Source organism: Heterodontus francisci, chromosome 20 (genome assembly GCF_036365525.1).
Source record: "Heterodontus francisci isolate sHetFra1 chromosome 20, sHetFra1.hap1, whole genome shotgun sequence".
NCBI classification, from domain to species: domain Eukaryota; kingdom Metazoa; phylum Chordata; class Chondrichthyes; order Heterodontiformes; family Heterodontidae; genus Heterodontus; species Heterodontus francisci.
In genome coordinates this window covers 38,812,168-38,832,400 of record NC_090390.1, presented here as the reverse complement: position 1 = coordinate 38,832,400, position 20,233 = coordinate 38,812,168, and the positions used below count along the sequence as shown (strand labels likewise).

The 20,233-nt window shown below is 42.5% G+C and overlaps 1 protein-coding gene across 4 annotated transcripts in view; it reads right to left on the bottom strand.

The window, feature by feature from the left end:
- The window catches only part of ide (insulin-degrading enzyme), a 165,058-nt gene that overhangs the window by 25,869 nt on the left and 118,956 nt on the right, over positions 1–20,233 (bottom strand). For all 4 annotated transcript variants that reach the window (XM_068052630.1, XM_068052631.1, XM_068052629.1 and 1 more), the window contains exons 19-21: positions 10,935–11,046; positions 8,632–8,799; positions 3,609–3,881 (exon numbers count right to left, since the gene is read on the bottom strand). In XM_068052630.1, the coding sequence (XP_067908731.1) occupies positions 3,609–3,881; positions 8,632–8,799; positions 10,935–11,046 (553 nt within the window). The remainder of the gene's footprint in view (positions 1–3,608; positions 3,882–8,631; positions 8,800–10,934; positions 11,047–20,233) is intronic.

Below are 20,233 nucleotides of genomic sequence, written 5' to 3'. Positions count from 1 at the left end.
AATATCTAGACATTTTAATCTTACGAAAGCATTTTCAGCCTATTAATTTAATTATGCTTTGTTCACGATAAACAAGTAGTTATATAGATGCTCCAATGAAACTCTGGCTCATCAATTACAAATTTATTATGCAGATTAACTGAGTAACTAATTAACTAAGTGCAGTAATAATTACTTTATTTACTATGTAAGGACACACAACGGGGTGGCGCAGTGGTTAGCACCGCAGCCTCATAGCTCCAGCGACCCGGGTTCAAATCTGGGTACTGCCTGTGTGGAGTTTGCAAGTTCTCCCTGTGTCTGTGTGGGTTTCCTCCGGGTGCTCCGGTTTCCTCCCACAGCCAAAAGACTTGCAGGTTGATAGGTGAATTGGCCATTATAAATTGCCCCTAGTATAGGTAGGTGCTAGGGGAATATAGGGACAGGTGAGGATGTGGTAGGAATATGGGATTAGTGCAGGATTAGTATAAATGGATGGTTAATGGTTGGCACAGACTCGGTGGGCCGAAGGGCCTGTTTCAGTGCTGTATCTCTAAATCTAAATCTCTAAACATTTTGCACCAGCCTGATGTTTAAGTTATATAGTCTTTTATGGCATTTTAAAATCAGTAACTTGAAAGTCTGATAAAATGTCAAAAAATGCAGTGTAAAATACAGACATTCAGCTCGAAGTCAAAGTAACTGTGTATTGCATAATGCTTTAACCTTTCCTTTAGAAGAATTTTCACACAACCAGAGAGATTTCAGTCAACTTCACAGAAGGAATACCAGTTGCTATGAAATGCAGTGTATTGCTCAAGTCTGGGGGCTGTGTGCATTTTCACAGACCATTTTCAAGACCCCTCTCTTTCATTTTCACCCCTCCGTACTATCTGTCTGATAGAGGGGACAGTCTGTGCTGCATCAATTATAATTACATGTCCACTGACGCATCATATTCTGTTAAAATAGGATTGTATTTATTTTTCCCTCTTCTCAATGACTGAATGTTCTGTCACTGTAAGGCAACCAAGAAGCATGTGGTGTCAAGGGACAAGTAGCAGAATGGACACAAGCTGGCTACAAAAGAGAGGGTAAGGGTTAAGGATAACTATTCAGCTTGGCACAAAGTGGCGGGAATTTTATGCAGGCGATGGAGGGGGGGGGGGGGGGGGGGGGTCTCAAAGCCTAGGAAAAAGCGACGCTGAGAACCCCTGCCACCTCTTCTATGGGAGGCCTGGGACAAAAAAATATTAATAAACTTGAATAGGCATGCAAATGACAAATTAATTTCAATACAGACAAGTGCAAAGTGGTAGATTTTGGTAGGAAGAATAAGGCCACATACTGCTTACATAATAATTGACTAAATGGGGTAGAGAAACAAAGGGATATAGATACACAAATTACTAAAAAGTAGCAACACAGGTTAATAAGGCCATTTAAAAAAAAAAGCAAATCGAGCACGAGAGTTCATTTCTAGAGGCAAAATTCAAAAGCAGAGAGGTTATGTTCTACTGTATAGAACCTTGACTGGATCACACTTGGAGTACTTGCACAGTTCTGGTAGAAAGGATATAGAGGCACTAGAGAAAGTGCAGAAAAGATTGAGGATGATACTGGAATTGAGATGATGCACTTATCTGTAAAGACTAGACAGGATCTTTTCTCTAGAAAAGAAAAGGCCGATGGATAACCTGATAGAAGTTTTTGAAGATAAGAAAAGATTTGACAGAATAGATGCATAGAAGTGGTTTCCAAATGTCCAAAACTATAGGGTCATAAATGTAAAACAGTCACCAACAAAGCCAATAGTGATATCAGGGCAAACTTCTTTATGCAAAGAGCAGTAAGAATGTGGAACAGGCTATCAGAAAAAGTAGTGATTTGGATAGCATCGGTGCATTTAGGGGTAAGCTAGATAAACATATAAGGGAGAAAGAAATAGGAGAATATGCTGGGAGATTAGAAGAGACATGAGGCGAGGCTTTTGTGCAGCATAAACTAGTTGAATAATGGCCTATTTCTCCGCTGTAGACTCTATGGGCTAGGCTTTTTTGCCAACCCCCACCCCTCCGAGAGGTGTTGGGGGGGGGGGGGGGGGTTCCCATAGAAGCACAATGGGTAGTGGTGGGGGGGCAGAGGGCCTGTTGCCAAGCAATTTTCGCAGGGGCGGGATAGGCTGGCATCAGCCTTCCCACCCAGAGGCCAATTGAGGCCCTTAAGTGGCCTATTAAGAGCCTCTTCCCACCACTGCCGGGATTTTGTAAAACAATGCGCCCTCCCTGCGGGCTTGGACGGGGGTGCGGGTCCTTCATTCGTGGGAAATCTGTGGCCCAGGGAGGACCTCGGCCAGGAACGGGAACCACTTTCCCCCCTAGGAACCACCACCACCACCAGCCCCCCTCCCCCTGCCCTCCACCTCGCTCGGGCTTTCTGCGCTGGCCCTGGCAACTCTGCCTCACTTACCTGAGGTCCGGGGTTTCAGCGCTGGGCCTGGATCCGAGGCCTCTGCAGTACTGGCAGTGGCCACCACTCCCAGTGGTACAGCAGATACTGCTGAACTGCCAGCCCGCTGATTGGCCAGCAGCTCTTGCAGGCAGGATCCCCATCTTGAAAGGGATAGGGATCCCAGCTTGTGAAACTGAGGTTAAAAGACCAGAGGTCTGCTGTAGTGGGGGCGTGAAAAGCCCCTGCCTTTGGCCTGGCACTGGGAGCCCTGCCTCCGCCACAAAATCCAGCCGTATGCAAGAACTGGTAAAACTCAGCTGAAGTGCAGCCATTTTGACACCTGTACCTGCTCCTGACCAACAACTGCTAATTCAACAGGCTAGAGATCGAATCTCAAGCTGTCATATTAGTGTCAAGTAGGAGTACATTTATCCACTTCGGGGGATCCAAGATACTTTTTGGAAGAGGTGAACACACATCAGTTTCAGCAATCCATCGCAGGCCCTCTGCACTCTCATGAGCCAGGTGCCATGCCCTTCACCTCTATAATTAATGCTCTATAACGAGCTGATGTGACCAATATTGCAGTTCCCTGCATGGTAGGCTCATCTCCACTCAGTGCCTTCCCCATGCAGCCCAAGATTGAGAATACACTGCAGGAATTATGGATTAAGCTTGTATGAAATCAATGTGACCTGACAACTGCTGTATTCCAGCAGTATTAATTAATTATTACAACGTTGGCCCAACGCCATAACCAAATATAATGGAGTCCCACACCTTCCAAATCTTGGCTTTGTTTCTGGAGAGCATCATCAAGTGCCTCATCACAGATAGAATAAACCTGATGTGCCATCTCTCCGCATCAGCTTCACACTTACTAGTGGCCAACTACAAAGAAACATTAGCAAAGGCCTGAGCAAAAAGGATATCTGCCTTCCCTCCTGCCTGCAGCATGATAAAGGGACAGGGGAAGAAATTTCAAAATAAATTGCAAAGCATTCAATTTTTGGCTTTTTCTTTTTAAGAAAGGAAGCTACGTAGACCTGCTCTTCATGTAAATAACAAATTTTATATGTTGTGATCATTTGGGTCTGAAAAAGTAATGTTGTATTGGAGATAGGGCAACATTACTAGTATTCAGAAATTCGCAGCAACATTCATTTATTTTACCATACCTCGGTCGAAGTTGTACTGCTGAGAGATGATTTCACTCCAGTGCTTAGCGCACTCAGCCGAGAGTTTCTTTGGTTTGTCAAGTCGCCTTATTGCTAGAGCCTGAACGTGTTTCTGAAATGCCTCTTCTGCCATCTCCTCTATATGTTTTTCCATGGTTTTTAGAAAAGCTTCGACCCTGCTTTCCAGGTAGCTGGGTGGTCTTTCTGACTGAATGATGAAACGAAGTCCTTGTACACCATTTGCTCGCCGTGGTCCACTAAATACAATGTAACCTACCATAAGGAAAAGGGGGCTTCAAGTAAGTGCAATTGTTTAACATAATTGTTTAGATCTAAAAGAAAATTAGTTACTGTTTATAGAATTTAAATTCTTGCATAGTTTAAATCTGTGGGTTGCACAATTATATATTTAAAACATTAAACAAAAAAGAAAATATAATTCATGCTGAAACATTCCCATGCGGTTGCCCATATAAACTCAAAAATTAGTTTCCAGAACGCTATCTAAATCTGGTGGCAAGGAGTAAAGAAGCCTGGAATACATCGGAAAAGCAGGCCATTCAGAGTCATATACGGCACAGAAAGCGGCCATTCATCCCCTCAAACCTCTTCCACCATTCTATTAAATTATGGCCTATCTGTACCTGACCTCCATTAATCCATCTTTGACTCATGTCCCTTGATACACTCGCCGAATAAAAATCCATCAATCTCAGTCTTGAAAATCTCACTTCACCCAGCATTTCAAGAACAGTAAAGGGTAGCTTTTAAGAGTAAAAGGGTAGCGAGGGAGAGAGTAGGTACCCTTAAGGATCAGTGTGGCAATCTGTGTGTGGAGCCCCGGGAAATGGGCGAGGTCTTAAATGAATATTTCTCCTAGTATTTACCGTGGAGAACGTCATGGAAGCTAGTGAGTTCAAGGGAGGGAACAGCAATATCCTGGAGCATATCAACATTACAAAGGAGGAGGTGTTGGAGATTTTGAAGTGCATTAAGGTGGATAAATCCCCAGGACCTGACCAGGTGCATCCTTGGATGCGATGGGAAGCAAGGGAGGAGATTACTGGGCCCCTGGCAGAGATTTTTGTATCATCGTTAGCCATGGGTGAGGTACCGGAAGATAGCTAATGTTGTGCCTTTATTTAAGAAGGGCAGCAGGGATAACCCAGGGAACTACAGGCCGGTGAGCCTTACATAAGTGGTGGGAAAGTTATTGGAAGGGATTCTGGGAGACAGGATTTATATGCATTTGGAAAGGCATGGTCTTGTTAGGGATAGTCAGCATGGCTTTGTGCGTGGGAAATCACCTCTCACAAATCTGATTGAGTTTTTCGAGGAGGTGACCAAGAGGATTGACAAGGGCAGGGCGATGGACGTTGTCTACATGGATTTTAGCAAGGCCTTTGACAAGGTCCCGCATGGTAGTCTGGCCCAGAAGGTTCGAACACATGGAATCCAGGGTGAACGAGTAAATTGGATACAAAATTGGCTTGGTGATAGGAGGCAGAGGGCGGTAGTGGAGGGTTGTTTTTCAGATTGGAGGTCGGTGACCAGTGGTGTGCCGCAGGAATCAGTGCTGGGCTCTGTCGTTTGTCATATATATTAATGACTTGGATGTGAATGTAGGGGGCATGATTAGTAAGTTTGCAGATGACACCAAAATTGGTGGTATAGTGGACAGTGAAGAAGGTTGTCTCAGGTTACAACAGGATATAGATAAACTGGGAAAGTAGGCAAGGGATTGGCAAATGGAATTTAATGCAGACAAGTGCGAAGTGATGCATTTTGGGAAGTTAAACCAGGGCATGACATATACAGTGAATGGCAGGGCCCTGGTGAGTGTTGTTGAGCAGAGACACCTTGGGGTACAAGTACATAGTTCCCTGAAAGTGGCAACACAGGTAGACAGGGTGGTGAAGAAGGCGTATGACATGCTTGCCTTCATGGGCCGAGGCATTGAGTACAAGAGTTGGGACTTCATGTTACAGTTGTACACAATGTTGGTTAGGCCACATTTGGAGTACTGTATGCAGTTCTGGTCGCTGCACTACAGGAAAAATGTCATTAAGCTAGAGAGGGTGCAGAAAAGATTCACAAGGATGTTGCCTGGTTTGGAGGGCTTGAGTTACGAAGAGAGATTGAATAGGCTGCGTCTGTTTTCCCTGAAGCGAAGGCGGCCGAGAGGGGACATGATAGAGATATATTAAAATATGAGAGGCATAGATTTAAGGTGAGAGGGAGGAAGTTTAAAGGGAATCAAAGGGGTAAATTTTTCACACAAAGAATAATGGGTATCTGGAATGAGCTGCCTGAGGTGGTGGAGGAGGCAGGAACAGTAGCAACATTTAAGAGGCATCAGGACAGGTACTTGAATGAACAAGGCATAGAGGGATATGGAATTAATGCAGACAGGTGGGATTAGTAAAGATAGGCATTATGGTCAGCATGGACGCGGTAGGCTGAAGGGCCTGTTTCTATGCTGTATGACTCTATGACTCTATAACAGTTCCAGATTTCCACCACCCTTAGTATGAAAAGATGCATTCTGATTTCATAAGAACATGACAGAAGCAGGAGTAGACCAGTCGACCCTTCGAACCTGCTCCACTATTCAACACAATCATAGCTGATCTTCTACGTCAATTCTACTTTCTTGCCCTTTCCCGATATCCCTCGAATCTCAGAAATCAAAAATCTATTGATCTCAGTCTTGAACATACTCAACAATGGAGTATAAACAACCCTCTGGGGTAGTTAATTCCGAAGATCCAAATCCGTCAGTGAAGAATGTTTTCCTTATCTTAGTCCTAAATGATTGTCTCCTTACCCTGAGGCTGTGCCCCAGTGTTCTAGATTCCCCAGCCAGGGGAAACAACCTCCCAGTGTCTACCTCTCAAGCCCCTTCAGAATCTTGTATGTTTCAACGAGATCACCTCAATTTCTAATAAACTCCAGAGTATAGGCCCAATTTATGCAGCCTATCATAGGACAACCCTCTCATCCTAGGAACCAAAGTAGTGAACCTTTGCTGTACTGACTCCAAGGCAAGGATGTCCTCCCTTAGATATGGAGATCAAAACTGAACACAATACTCTGTGGTCTCACCAAAGCTCTAAACAATTGTAGCAAGACTTCCTTATTCTTGTATTCCAATCACCTTGTAATAAAGGCCAACATGCCATTGGCATTCCTAATTGCTACTGTACCTGCAGCTAACTTGGTGTTCCATGTACGAGTACACCCAAGTGTCTCTGAATATCAACATTTACAAGCTTTGACTTGTTAAAATATTCCGCTTCTCTATTCTTACTACCAAAGTGAGTAACCTCATACTTTCCCACATTATACTCCATCTGCCACTTGTTGTCTACTTACATAACCTGTCTATATTGGTGTCCTCCTCACAGCTTACATTCCCACCTAGCTATATATCGCGAGCAAACTTGGGATTTATAACTCTCAGTCTTTTCATCTACATCATTGATATAGATTGTAAATGGATGAGGCCGCAGCACTGATCCTTGCAGCACTCCACTAGTTAATCTGCCAACTTGAAAATGCCCCATTTATCTCTAGTCTCTGCTTCCTGTCAGTTAACCAATCCTGCATCCACGCCGATATAACAAGTCCATGAGTCCTTATCTTGCATATTAACCTATTGTGTGGCACCTTATCAAAGGTCTTTTGGAAATCCAAGTACATTACATCTACTGTTTCCCCTCACCTAGCCTACTAGTTACATCCTCAAAAAACTAATAAATTTATCAAATACAATTTTCCTTTCATAAAACCATGTAGACTTTGTTTGATCATACTATGACTTTTTAAGTGCACTGTTAACACTTCCCTAACACATTCCATCATTTTCCTCCTTTCTTGAATAGTGGAGTTATATTTGCTAACTTCCAATCGGCTGGGCCCATTCTCGTATCTAGGGAATTTTGGAAAATCATAAATCAGTGCATCCACTATCTCCTTTAGAACCCTAGGATGTAGGCCATCAGGACCTGGGAAATTTGACAGCCTTTAGTCTCAAGTTTCTCCACTACTTTTGTCCTCTGCTGATAATTACCTTACGCTCCTCACTCTTATTAGCCCCTTGGTTACTTTCTATTTCTGGTATTTAATTTGTGTCTTCTACTGTGAAGGAAGACACAAAATATTTGTTCATTGTGTTTGACATTTCCTCACTCCTGATAATTTCTCCTGTCTCTGCCTCTACGACCAATGTTTACTTTAGCTGCTCTCCTTTTTATGTACTTTTAAAAACTCTTAGAATCTGTTATTATATTCCTGGCTATTTACTCTCATATTATACTTTTTTCCTTTAGCAATTTTTTGGTCGCTCTTGGCTGGTTTCTAAAACTCTCCCAATCCTCAAACTTACTATTACTTGCAACAATAGAAGCCTCTTTTAATCGAATAGTATCCTAAACTTCCCTAAGTCACAGATGGATCTTTCACTCTTAAATGGTTTAGCTCTAATTTTGAGGTTATGCCACCTTGTTCTGGATTCCTCCAACCAGAGGCACCCTCCCCAAATTACTTTACACTTGTTTACATAATGAACTGGAAAAACAATTAAATAATTTAGAAGAAAATATGAACGGATGTTTATCAGAAATATATGCTTCTTGCTTCGCTTTTGCACAACATACAAATTAGGAATAGTGTAATTGCTTTGGAGACAAAATTAAAGTTACTTGTTTAGTAAGCAAAGAAGTAAAGGCACCAAGTTAAAACTATCACCATTTTCTACTGTCAACAGTTAGTACTGCTCATCTGCAACAAGTTTTAAAAGCATGAAAATCAAAGTTACAACAGAACGTGCTTAGCATTCAACTCTGAATTATTTCAGATATATGCACAGTCACTGATAGCACATTGGATGGCTAACAGACAATCAAAAGCTTCACTTCTATGAAATTAACTAAAAATTTGTTAAGCAACTTCATACATTAAAACATTATGCTCAGTGAATTAGTCATCATTTTGGTTGGACGAATGAAGGCACTTGACCCACCTAACTGTTCTTTGGTCCGCAGCGTATTGAAGCATGGCTCCGATATGATTTGACAAAAAAGCTCCAGCAACATATTTTCATGGGTGTTCTGCATGTCTGTCTGGTAGTAGATCTCAATTCCACAGTTGTTGTGCACCTCATTTCTCTGCTGGTACACAAACCATCCTCCTGTACATGGGGCACAGGACAAAAGCAATCACTGGGTTGTGTACAGAAACCCACCTGTTCTCCTAGCATCTTAGTAATAGGGAATTACCCTGATGAGTAGACTGGCAGCTAATTTAAACTATCAGCAATCTTTCTCAAGGAGGAGTACCAATTAGCAACAGACTGAAACAATACATCTCTTTTGATCAATTTTCTTGGTGAGCTAAAAAAAACAACTAATTTGGCTGTTCTTGCAAGGCAATCTGAAATATTGCCGGTTTTTATTTTCAGTCACACTATTTTGACACTTGACAGCTTGTAGAACTTATAAAGCAAAAAGAAAATTTTGAGCATTAGATTTTTAAAAAAATCTATTCCTAATTCAGTTTACTTTACAAATGCTCCATGCCAAATGTTATTCTCAATGCCCTGGCAACCAAGAACACTCAGCATAAATATGTTTGTATTTGAACTGAAAAAGGATGAGCATAGTAAACTAGTTTGGAACAGTCTCCTGAAAATAAGCTTGAATGGTCTATTCATTGGCAGCTATTTTATGGCCATATGCTGTTGTGCAGTTTAATTCGGATAGGCTTAAGATATCTGAAACAGTACTCAAGAGCATTCTGCTTTTGACATTGAAACAACAGTATATAATTAATCCACAAGTCTCAATTTACATTAGTAAAAGATGCCATTGAATATTTTAGTGGCATAAAGACCTTGATCTTCATTCGCTTTTATGATTATAACGAAGCATTTGGTATTTGTTGATTATATTCCAAAAACTAGCAACAAAATTATTGTTTTAAACCTGCACATCAAGGCCTCGAACCAATTAGTGACAGGAAATGTACATCTAAATGCAGATGCTAGGACAACAAATTAAGGTTCAACGAAATAAGCACAGGTTTTTTGGGCCAAAGGCTTATCCTGTTCCGAAAGATTACGTACAAAGATCCTATTATTATTCTTTCCTCATCACGTTGAAACTTGAGGATCCTTACAGGTACCTAAATTATGAGCAATATTTAAGATAGGTGACTTTTTTTTTTAAAATAAAGCTTAGCCGTAAACCAATTACAAAATAAATTCATTTGGGAAAGTGCCTCATCAAGAATGCATCGCTTCAATACAGCAGTTACTTTCAATAAAAAAGTCAGCAAATACATTGCTACTGTTGCAAGTGTGGATGACCATGGCTTAACTTCAATGAATTGTACAGCACTCAATTTATGCAATGTCCAATCATGGCTCTCGGCTTACTTTGGTAAGTGCTGACTGTTGCACGCGCTGATTAGTTCAATCTTGTGATAGTCAGCTTTAAAATCATAAATGGGAACCAGTAGCAGATTATTTTTAATCACTTCCAGGAAAAGAATATGCCAGAATACAGTACCATGATGGCTTTACAATAACAATTCCATTATAAAACAACTTTTTTGTGAAGAAGTCCAAATTTCATTTCAGAATATATTTTTCCAGTGTTTTCTGACCATCTGGAATGGGGAAAATGGAACAAACGTGGCAGAGTTGTTACAAGATGCAGCTAGTCCGGACAGAGTGGACTTTTTGATAAAGCATAAATATCAAAATCATCAAAGAACCTGCTTCACTCCGACAAAGTATCCCGATCTACCCAAAAACAGATCAATATAGTGGCCTTTTCTACGAGTGACATGGAGGGAATATTGCTTTAAATTTGCACCATGTAGCTCTTCTATCACTATCCCCTGTCCTTACCTGTGATCATTTGGCCATCAACTGACTTCCCCTTGTTTTATCATTCAACAACAGGAAGATCTATATAAATAATGGGTACAGACCCAACTTCTAATTTTCTCAGGAATCTCCCTCGTGTTGGTAAATTGATTTATTTTTCTCCCAGCTGAAACTAGATTGATTATGGCTGATTATTTTCATTGTTTTAAATATAGTTTTATGATGGTGTTGGAATAACTAGTATATTATTTTAAAGCCTTAAACTGCATTAGTCCTTTCAATTGTGTATTATTCTGAAGTCTGATTGCAAAGCCTGAAAGTTTCTTCTGATCAAATTCGTCTTCAGTTCCGTTTCCAAGAATAGACAAAGGTGGAATCTCAAAACATACCAAAGGGTCAAGCCAAGCGGAAAGAAGAATGCAAACTTAACCTACGATCAGGAAGTTGCACCTCTCTGTATCGGGTAAGCTGACTGGGAAGAAGAGGTTTAGTATGAGCATGCTGAATCAGGGTGTCTTCGACCATCTGTATAATACTCAAAGAAGCCTAGAATGGAGAGAACACATTATATATGTGAGAACATTAAAATGAAAAGCTAACACCTGTTAAGTTGTACATATCCTACTGAAGATAATTTTCACTGGTGCTCATCTGAATAAACCTACTGGCACAAACTGAAATGCAAACAGAAAATGCTGGAAATATATAGTAGATTAATCAGCATTTATCAAGAGAGAAAAAAACAGGTTATGACATTTCAGACATATACCCTACATTAGAACTGAAGACTAAAATGAGCAAGCACTTTAAATGTGGTTGAGAATGAGAGAAAAAGGGGAGAAGTAAAAATTTGCATTCATACAGTGCCTTTTACATCAAGACATACCAAAGCGCTTTGAGATTCCTACATTTAAAAAGGAGAAGGAACAAAATGGAGGGAACTATAGACTAATTATTCCAACAATTGGTGGTAAGGTAGATAATGGGATTCTTACTCAAAAGGTGCAAAACAAAATCTAGGGCTGGATATTAACTCAAAGCAGGGGAGGGCACACATTTGAGGTTGGGAAACAAGGAAGAATAAAGGTTCAGCTGAATTTAATGGCAGGCACTGTTGGCCCTTTTGTCTCTGCTGGCTGGCTGCCAGGTAGCCTTTGGCATTAGGCCGCAGAGTCCAGAGTCTGAGAAGCCACAGCAGGGGATAAACAGAGAACAGAGCCAGACAACATTGGGGAGGTTGAGGTCGGGGGAGACCTGAGACCTTGTGGAGGAGATCAGAAGGCTCGGGCATGGTAAAAGCCTGCTACCCGACCCGAACCCAACGGGACCAGACATGTGTCAGGTCGCACTTCCGGGTCCGGCTGGATCGGACACGCTCCCTCACAACCTCAGTTAAGCGGCTCTAATGTTAATTTACGTTTTGGACTTTAAAGATGGTTTTGTTAGTTATTTTAAGCTTATGCAGGTAAGGAACAAAGTGAAAAACAGAAGGTAGGTTAACTGATGGTCGGGTTGGGTCAGGCCAGGCGCTGGAAAAATGGAAGGACTCAGGCCAGATCGGGCTCGGGTCTCATTTGCAGACCCGAGCAGGCCTTTAGGGCTTGGCGTTTTGGAGAACGGTGGCTTTGTTGCGGAGGCTGGAAGAGTTGGGGAGGATGCTGGCTGATCACGGGAGTTGGCGAAGGAGGTATACTGGAGTCAGCAGCTAAGTGGAAAGGCACTTACCTCCTGGATCCAGCAGTCTCTTCCCTCCCTTTATTTTCCAGGTTTCCAAGATCTGGAAAAACTCAGCTAGCCAGGGTTAAACTTAAAATGGTGATTAAATAGGAGACATCCAGCCTCATTATAATATTTAAATTGACAACCTGCCCTCTCCCAATGGGTTGGTTGTCAACTCCAGTTCGCCTCTTAAAACTGGAGGGGGGCAGGTTGGGGTTGGGAGTTAGATTTTAAGCATCCTACCCAACCCAAACCTGCCAGGTTTTGTCGGTTAAAATTCACCCACCCTGCGCCTATCAGAAACTGAATATATGACAGTAGTCAGCATGGATTTCAAAAGGGATGGTTATGCTAGCCCAACTTTATTGCATTGTTTGAAGTAAGAGAAAGGGTAGATAAGGGTAATGTTGTAGACGTAATCGATTGATATTTCCAAAAGGCCTCCAATAAAGGTACCACATAGTAATCTCCTGACTATGATCAGAACATATGGAGTCAGGGGACATATAGCAAAATGGATAGCAAGTTGGCCAAATTATAAATACAAAGAACTCAGACTGGAAAAAAAAGGTAGGAAGCAGTGTTGCACAAGGGCACCATTTACATAAATAATTTGGACTCTAGAATTGCAAGTACCAATTCAAAATTTGCAGACAACACCAAATTGGGGCTGCAGTTAACACTTAGGAAGACTGCGACAAAATACAAACATTAATAAACTTGCAGAATGGGCATTTAACTGTCCAATGAACTTCAATATTGGCAAGTGGGAGGTGGTACAACTTGCTAAAAACAAGGAATCCACGTACCTTTTGGAAAGAGCCTAAATGAGGTAGAGTAGAGGGATCAGGGGTACACGTACATAAATCATAAAGCAGTGCTGCAGGTTAAAAAGGCCATAAAGCAAATGAAGCACTGGGGTTCATTTCGAGAGGGATAAAATTGAAAAGCAGGGAAGTTATGTTAATCTTGTATCGAACCTCTGTGGAACCAGTACTGTGCACAGTACTGGTCTCCATATTATAAAAAAAGTTATAGAGTCACTGGAGAAGCCAGAACTGAGAGTATATACCGATCAGGAAAGATTGAACAGGCTGGGGCTCTTCAGAAAAGAGACTGAGGGGATGAACTAATAGAAGTTTTTAAGATTATGAAAGGCTTTGATAAAGTAGGCATAGTGAAGACATTTCCATGAACTAGGGTCACTAATAAATCCAATAGGGGTCTCAGGGAAACTTCTTTACCTAGAGTGTGACTAGAATGTGGAGCTGGATATCACAAGGAACTGTTGGGGTGACCAGCACAGATGTATTTAATGGAAAGTTACACAAGGGAGAACACATAAGGGAGAAAAGGAATAGTTGATGGGGTTAGAAGGAGGAGGTTGGAAGGCAGCATGTGTGGAGCATAAACATTAGCATGGACCTGTTGGGCCGAAGCTAGTTTTTGCTACAAATACTATATAATATGTAACACTTAGTCAATTCATTATTTTTGAAGTATAATCAATTATCTAGGGAAAAGCAGCAGTCAAATGACATGCAACAGGGTTCCACAATCAGCAATGAGATAAATGACCAGTTAAATGAGCCAGAATTTGCTGGCAAAATAACCGCAAGTTAAAGACAAGCTGCGCAAAAAAATCCACAAGGAAGTGATACACCACGAGTTGCAAATCTTCACAAATTGCTCGACTAAGTGCCACAACAGATCACAGGCAGCATTGAATTCCAAGTAAACAATGTCACTCGAGGCTCCACCAGCATAAATGCAATTGAACTGCCCTACAGAAAGAGCATTAACTTCCAACCAAGCTGACAGCATTGCACAACAGAGAGGGACAGACCCTTGTGCATCAGACTGGACTGTTAAAGTATATTATTTCTGCACAAGACTAAATTAGTACTGCAGATCAGGACAGGACTCGATGCTACAGAGAGGAATGAAATTTTTTTTTTTATAAATAAAAGGAGCTCATCTCCCGTTCCGGCTTTTGCAAGGTACTGTACCACAATTCCAACTACCTTTGGACTTTGCCAGCTTGAATTCAGCTTGGAAACTGTTCCTTCTGCAGCTCCGGACTAAAGGCTTGCTACCCAACCCGAACCTGATGGGACCGGGTCGGACACACACAGCAAGAATTGCATTTTGCTCTGTTGGTAAATATCAAAAGTTGAAAAGTTTACCTGAGCTGGGAGTCTGGGATGTCAAGGAGGGAAACTCCGAGTCTGCGCAGTGAGCGTCTCTATGACGCATCACGCTCATGCTGCAGCTTTCTGCAGATGGGGAGTCGGAAGGTATATTCGGAAGGTACAGTGAACGTTCCAGCGGTCGGGTCGGGCTGGGACCAATGTGGTTCTGTCGGGTTTTTTTTCGTGACCTGAGCAGGCCTTTACTCTGGACTATAGAGGCATAAACTGTTAAGAGGGGTTTATAAGAAGAGGGGTTTAAGATGATGGATGATCATTGAGAAAAGCTACCTAGATTTAGTGTACCTTCCATGGAGATCTTGAAGTAACAGACAGTTTTGACTGAGAGCATCGCATGGTAATGTTTGACACACAAGCTAAATCTGCATCAGCATATTTACCAATCACATTGAGAGAATTAATGGGTTGAATGACCTGCAAATAGTTTTTATCCTGTAAAAACAGCGCTAAGCTTTGCAGTAATCTTCACAAAGTCTTTGTCACTTCCATATTTGGGAATTGCAAACTTTTAAGTTTTGCTCACATGGCAAAGAGGGATTTCGGAATGGAAATATTAACACATTTTGGTTTAAAGCAGGAAATAATTAGTACTTGGAAATATGATGTTGTTGCTATTACAGAGACTTTGTTGAGGGAAGGACAGGATTGGCAGCTAAATATTCCAGGCTTTAGAAGCTTCAGGCGGGATAGAGGGGGATGTAAAAGGGGTGGGGGAGTTGCATTACTGGTTAAGGAGAATATCACAGCTGTACTGCGGGAGGACACCTCAGAGGGGTCATGCAGCGAGGCAATATGGATGGAGCTCAGGAATAGGAAGGGTGCAGTCACGATGTTGGGGGTTTACTACAGGCCTCCCAACAGCCAGCGGGAGGTAGAGGAGCAGATATGTAGACAGATTTTGGAAAGATGTAAAAGGTAACAGGGTTGTAGTGGTGGGTGATTTTAACTTCCCCTATATTGACTGGGATTCACTTAGTGCTAGGGGCTTGGATACAAAGAACAAAGAAAATTACAGCACAGGAACAGGCCCTTCAGCCCTCCAAGCCTACGCCGATCCAGATCCTCTATCTAAACCTGCCGCCTATTTTCTAAAGAACAAAGAAAATTACAGCACAGGATGGGGCAGAATTTGTGAGGAGCATCCAGGAGGGCTTCTTGAAACAGTATGTAGATAGTCCAACTAGGGATGGGGCCATTCTGGACCTGGTATTGGGGAATGAGCCCGGCCAGGTGGTCGAAGTTTCAGTGGGGGCGCATTTCGGGAGCAGTGACCATAATTACATAAGTTTTAAGGTACTTGTGGATAAGGATAAGAGTAGTCCTCGGGTGAAGGCTAATTATAACAATATTAGGTAGGAACTGAAGAATTTAGATTGGGGGCGGCTGTTCGAGGGTAAATCAGCATCTGACATGTGGGAGTCTTTCAAACGTCAGCTGATTAGAATCCAGGACCAGCATGTTCCTGTGAGGAAGGAGGATAAGTTTGGCAAGTTTCGGGAAGCTTGGATAACGCGGGATATTGTGAGCCTAGTCAAAAAGAAAAAGGAAGCATTTGTAAGGGCTGGAAGGCTAGGAACAGACGAAACACTTGAGGAATATAAAGACAGTAAGAGGAACTTAAGCAAGGAGTCAGGAGGGCTAAAAGGGGTCATGAAAAGTCATTGGCAAACAGGATTAAAGGAAAATCCCAAGGCTTTTTATACGTTATATAAAGAGCAAGAGGGTAACCTGGGAAAGGGTTAGCTCACTCAAGGACAGAGATGGGAATCTATGTGTGGAGCCAGAGGAAATGGGCGAGGTGCTAAATGAGTACTTTGCATCAGTATTCAGCAAAGAGAAGGGAGTGCAGTTAGTCTGTCATCTCATTATCAAAAAGGTGGTGGTGTTGGGTGTCTTGCAAAGCATTAAGGTAGATAAGTCCCCAGGACCTGATGGGATCTGCCCTAGAATACTGAGGGAGGCAAGGGAGGAAATTGCTGGGGCCTTGACAGAAATCTTCGCATCCGCCTTGGCTACAGGTGAGGTCCCAGAGGACTGGAGAATAGCCAATGTTGTTCCTTTGTTTAAGAAGGGTGGCAAGGATAATCCAGGAAATTATAGGCCGGTGGAGCCTTAAGTCAGTGGTAGGGAAACTATGAGAGAGGATTATTCGGGACAGGATTTACTCCCAATTGGAAACGAACAAACTTATTAGCGAGAGACAGCATGGTTTTGTGAAGGGAAGGTCGTGTCTTACTAATTTGATTGAGTTTTTTGAGGAAGTGACGAAGATGATTGATGAAGGAAGGGCAGTGGATGTTATCTATATGGACTTTAGTAAAGCCTTTGACAAGGTTCCACATGGCAGACTGGTACAAAAGGTGAAGTCACACGGGATCAGAGGCGAGCTGGCAAGATGGATACAGAACTGGCTCGGTCATAGAAGACAGAGGGTATCAGTGGATGGGTGTTTTTCTGAATGGATGGATCTGGCTAGTGGTGTTCCGTAGGGATCAGTGCTGGGACCTTTGCTGTTTGTAGTATACATAAATGACTTGGAGGAAAATGTAGCTGGTCTGATTAGTAAGTTTGCGGACGACACAAAGGTTGGTGGAGTTGCAGATAATGATGAGGATCATCAGAGGATACAGCAGGATATAGATCGGTTGGAGACTTGGCAGATGGAGTTTAATCCGGACAAATGTGAGGTAATGCATTTTGGAAGGTCTAATGCAGGTGGGAGGTATGCAGTAAATTGCAGAACCCTTAGGAGTATTGACAGGCAGAGAGATCTGGGCGTACAGGTCCACAGGTTACTGAAAGTGGCAACGCAGGTGGATAAGGTAGTCAAGAAGGCATACGGCATGCTTGCCTTCATCGGTCGGGGCACAGAGTATAAAAATTGGCAAGTCATGTTACAGCTGTACAGAACCTTAGTTAGGCCACACTTAGAATATTGCGTGCAATTCTGGTTGCCACACTACCAGAAGGACGTGGAGGCCTTTGGAGAGGGTACAGAGGAGGTTTACCAGGATGTTGCCTGGTCTGGAGGGCATTAGCTATGAGGAGAGGTTGGATAAACACGGATTGTTTTCACTGGAACAACGGAGGTGGAGGGGCGACATGATGGAGGCTTACAAAGTTATGAGCGGCATGGACAGAGTGGATAGTCAGAAGCTTTTTCCCAGGGTGGAGTAGTCAGTTACTAGGGGACATAGGTTTAAGGTGCGAGGGGCAAAGTTTAGAGGGGATGTGCGAGGCAAGTTTTTTTTTTTTTTTTACACAGAGGGTGGTGAGTGCCTGGAACTTGCTGCCAGGGGAGGTGGTGGAAGCAGATACGATAGCGATGTTTAAGAGACATCTTGACAAATACATGAATAGAAAGGGAATAGAGGGATATGGGCCCCGGAAGTGCAGAAGGTGTTAGTTTAGGCAGGCATCAAGATCGGCGCAGGCTTGGAGGGCCGAATGGCCTGTTCCTGTGCTGTACTGTTCTTTGTTCTAATGCAAGGGATATCCAAGTCACAAATGGTAAAATGTCACCTTCGCGTTTAACATTTGGAGTAAGAAACAATTTCTTACACCTTATGCTTTGCTTAACAGGAGATAGCACAGTGGTGGGTTTGTCACAATCACAAACCCATCTAGACAGTTAAACAGGAAAATATGTGCAAGGAATGCTTCAATTCCAAGCAATATAAGTTAAGGCTGACGATTAACTTGTTTAAAATGGATGTATACAAGTATATAGTTGGAACTGGGATTAGAATTTACAGGATTATAAATTACAGGAATAGACAGATGAAATACTCTACACAGTTTGTTTACTGCTGAGAGGGAAGGGAAATAAAATACTGTTTGGAGAACAGTTTGGGGCGGCACAGTGGTGAGCACCGCAGCCTCACAGCTCCAGGGACCCGGGTTCAATTCTGGGTACTGTCTGTGCGGAGTTTGCAAGTTCTCCCTGTGACCGTGTGGGTTTTTGCCGGGTGCTCCGGTTTCCTCCCACAGCCAAAGACTTGCAAGTGATAGGTAAATTGGCCATTGTAAATTGCCCCTAGTGTAGGTCGGTGGTAGGGAATATGGGATTACTGTAGGGTTAGTATAAATGGGTGGTTGTTGGTTGGCACAGACTTGGTGGGCCGAAGGGCCTGTTTCAGTGCTGTATCTCTAAATAAATAAACAACAGGTGGTCAGAATTGATTAGTGAAGATATGCATATATCAAAAGGACAGGAAAAGAACTTGGGATTGATCCTAAGTCACATCCAGTATTATTGGGACAGCAACTGCCTCAAAATGATGTTACAGCGCCTAGCTGTTTACCCCGATGCCCATTTTAGATGGGATCTGAGACTGGGTGGGGGAAGAGGGATGCTAGAGGACTGTTGAAAGGTCACTGACCTGAAAAGTTAACTTTGTTTCTCTCTCCACAGATGCTGCCAGACCTGCTGAGTAGTTTCCAGTACTTTTTGTTTTTCTTTATGCTGGAGGACTAACTGCCTCAGCAGGAAGTAACTAGTAAGATGCAAATTGGGATTCTATGACTTGCATAGGACCCAGACTACAATTTCAAGATACAAGTGGGTGGAACATCCACTGTGCAGGCTTTGCCCACATGTAGCAGACATTGAGACCCTAATCAGCAATCTTCAAAAAGGAGTACACCTCCCAGGCCAACGGATGTACTTTGGCCCCTCAAACTAAAATGGAAGCTGGACAATTTCCTGCCTCCCCACAACCAGCAAGCTGCAGAACTGCACAGCAACAGCAGCTAACACTGGTAACAGCAGGTACTACCTGTCTGAAGTTAAACTTGGCTTTCATCAGTCCAATTTGCCCACCCACTCAAGCATGATGCTGCCATTTACACCATTTACCCATTGTCCTGGGAGAGGCAAAACAAATTGGATGAATATACTACATTTTCTCAATTATCTTTGCAGGTAAGAAAATAAATGTGAGCATTCCCTCAGGAGACTGAATGGGTAAAGTCTATGATAGGGAGGATAATATATGTCTGGATGCAGTGGCAGATGGCATTCTTGTACATAATTTTTGCCTTCCTTTTCCAGAAGTTAAAAAAAATTCTCATGTACTACACTTGGATTCTGTTGGATTAGGGCGAGCAATCTAGAAGTTTGCGATTATGCTTTATTTTAAAAGTTGTAGTAGTCCTTGAAAAAAAAACAGCTGCTGTGCCAATGATGGATGAAAAATAAAGGGAACAAATAATATTTATTTTCAAAGTCTTGCTCGCTTTCCTGATGGTTCTGCCAGCTTCCTCAACAAACAGCCTCGAAAGATCCTGGATTTTTCCCTGGTCTGCACTGAATTAAATCTTGCTTGATGTTATATGATTGGCCTCAGTCATTGGATTAGTGAGGAGGGGAAAAAAGAAATCTACCCATTCCTGATGGTTGAACATATGGATAGAAGGACAGAAAGACTTGCATTTGTATGTGCTCTTCACGACCACCAGATGTCTCAAAGCACTTTACAGCCAATGAATGCAGTCACTGTTGTAATGCAGGAAACAGGGCAATCAATTTTGCGTATAGTGGGGGAGGCAGTGGTAATGTCACTGGACTAGTAATCCAGAGGTATAGGCTAATGCTCTGGGGTCATGGTTCTAATCCCACCACGCAGGTGGTGAAATTTGAATTCAATTAATAAATGTGGAATTAAAAGCTAGTCTAATGACGGTCATGAAACCATTGTCGATTGTTGGAAAAACCCATCTGGTTCACTAATGTCCTTTAGGGAAGGAAATCTGCCATCCTTACATGGTCTGGCCTACATGTGACTCCAGATGTACAGCCATGT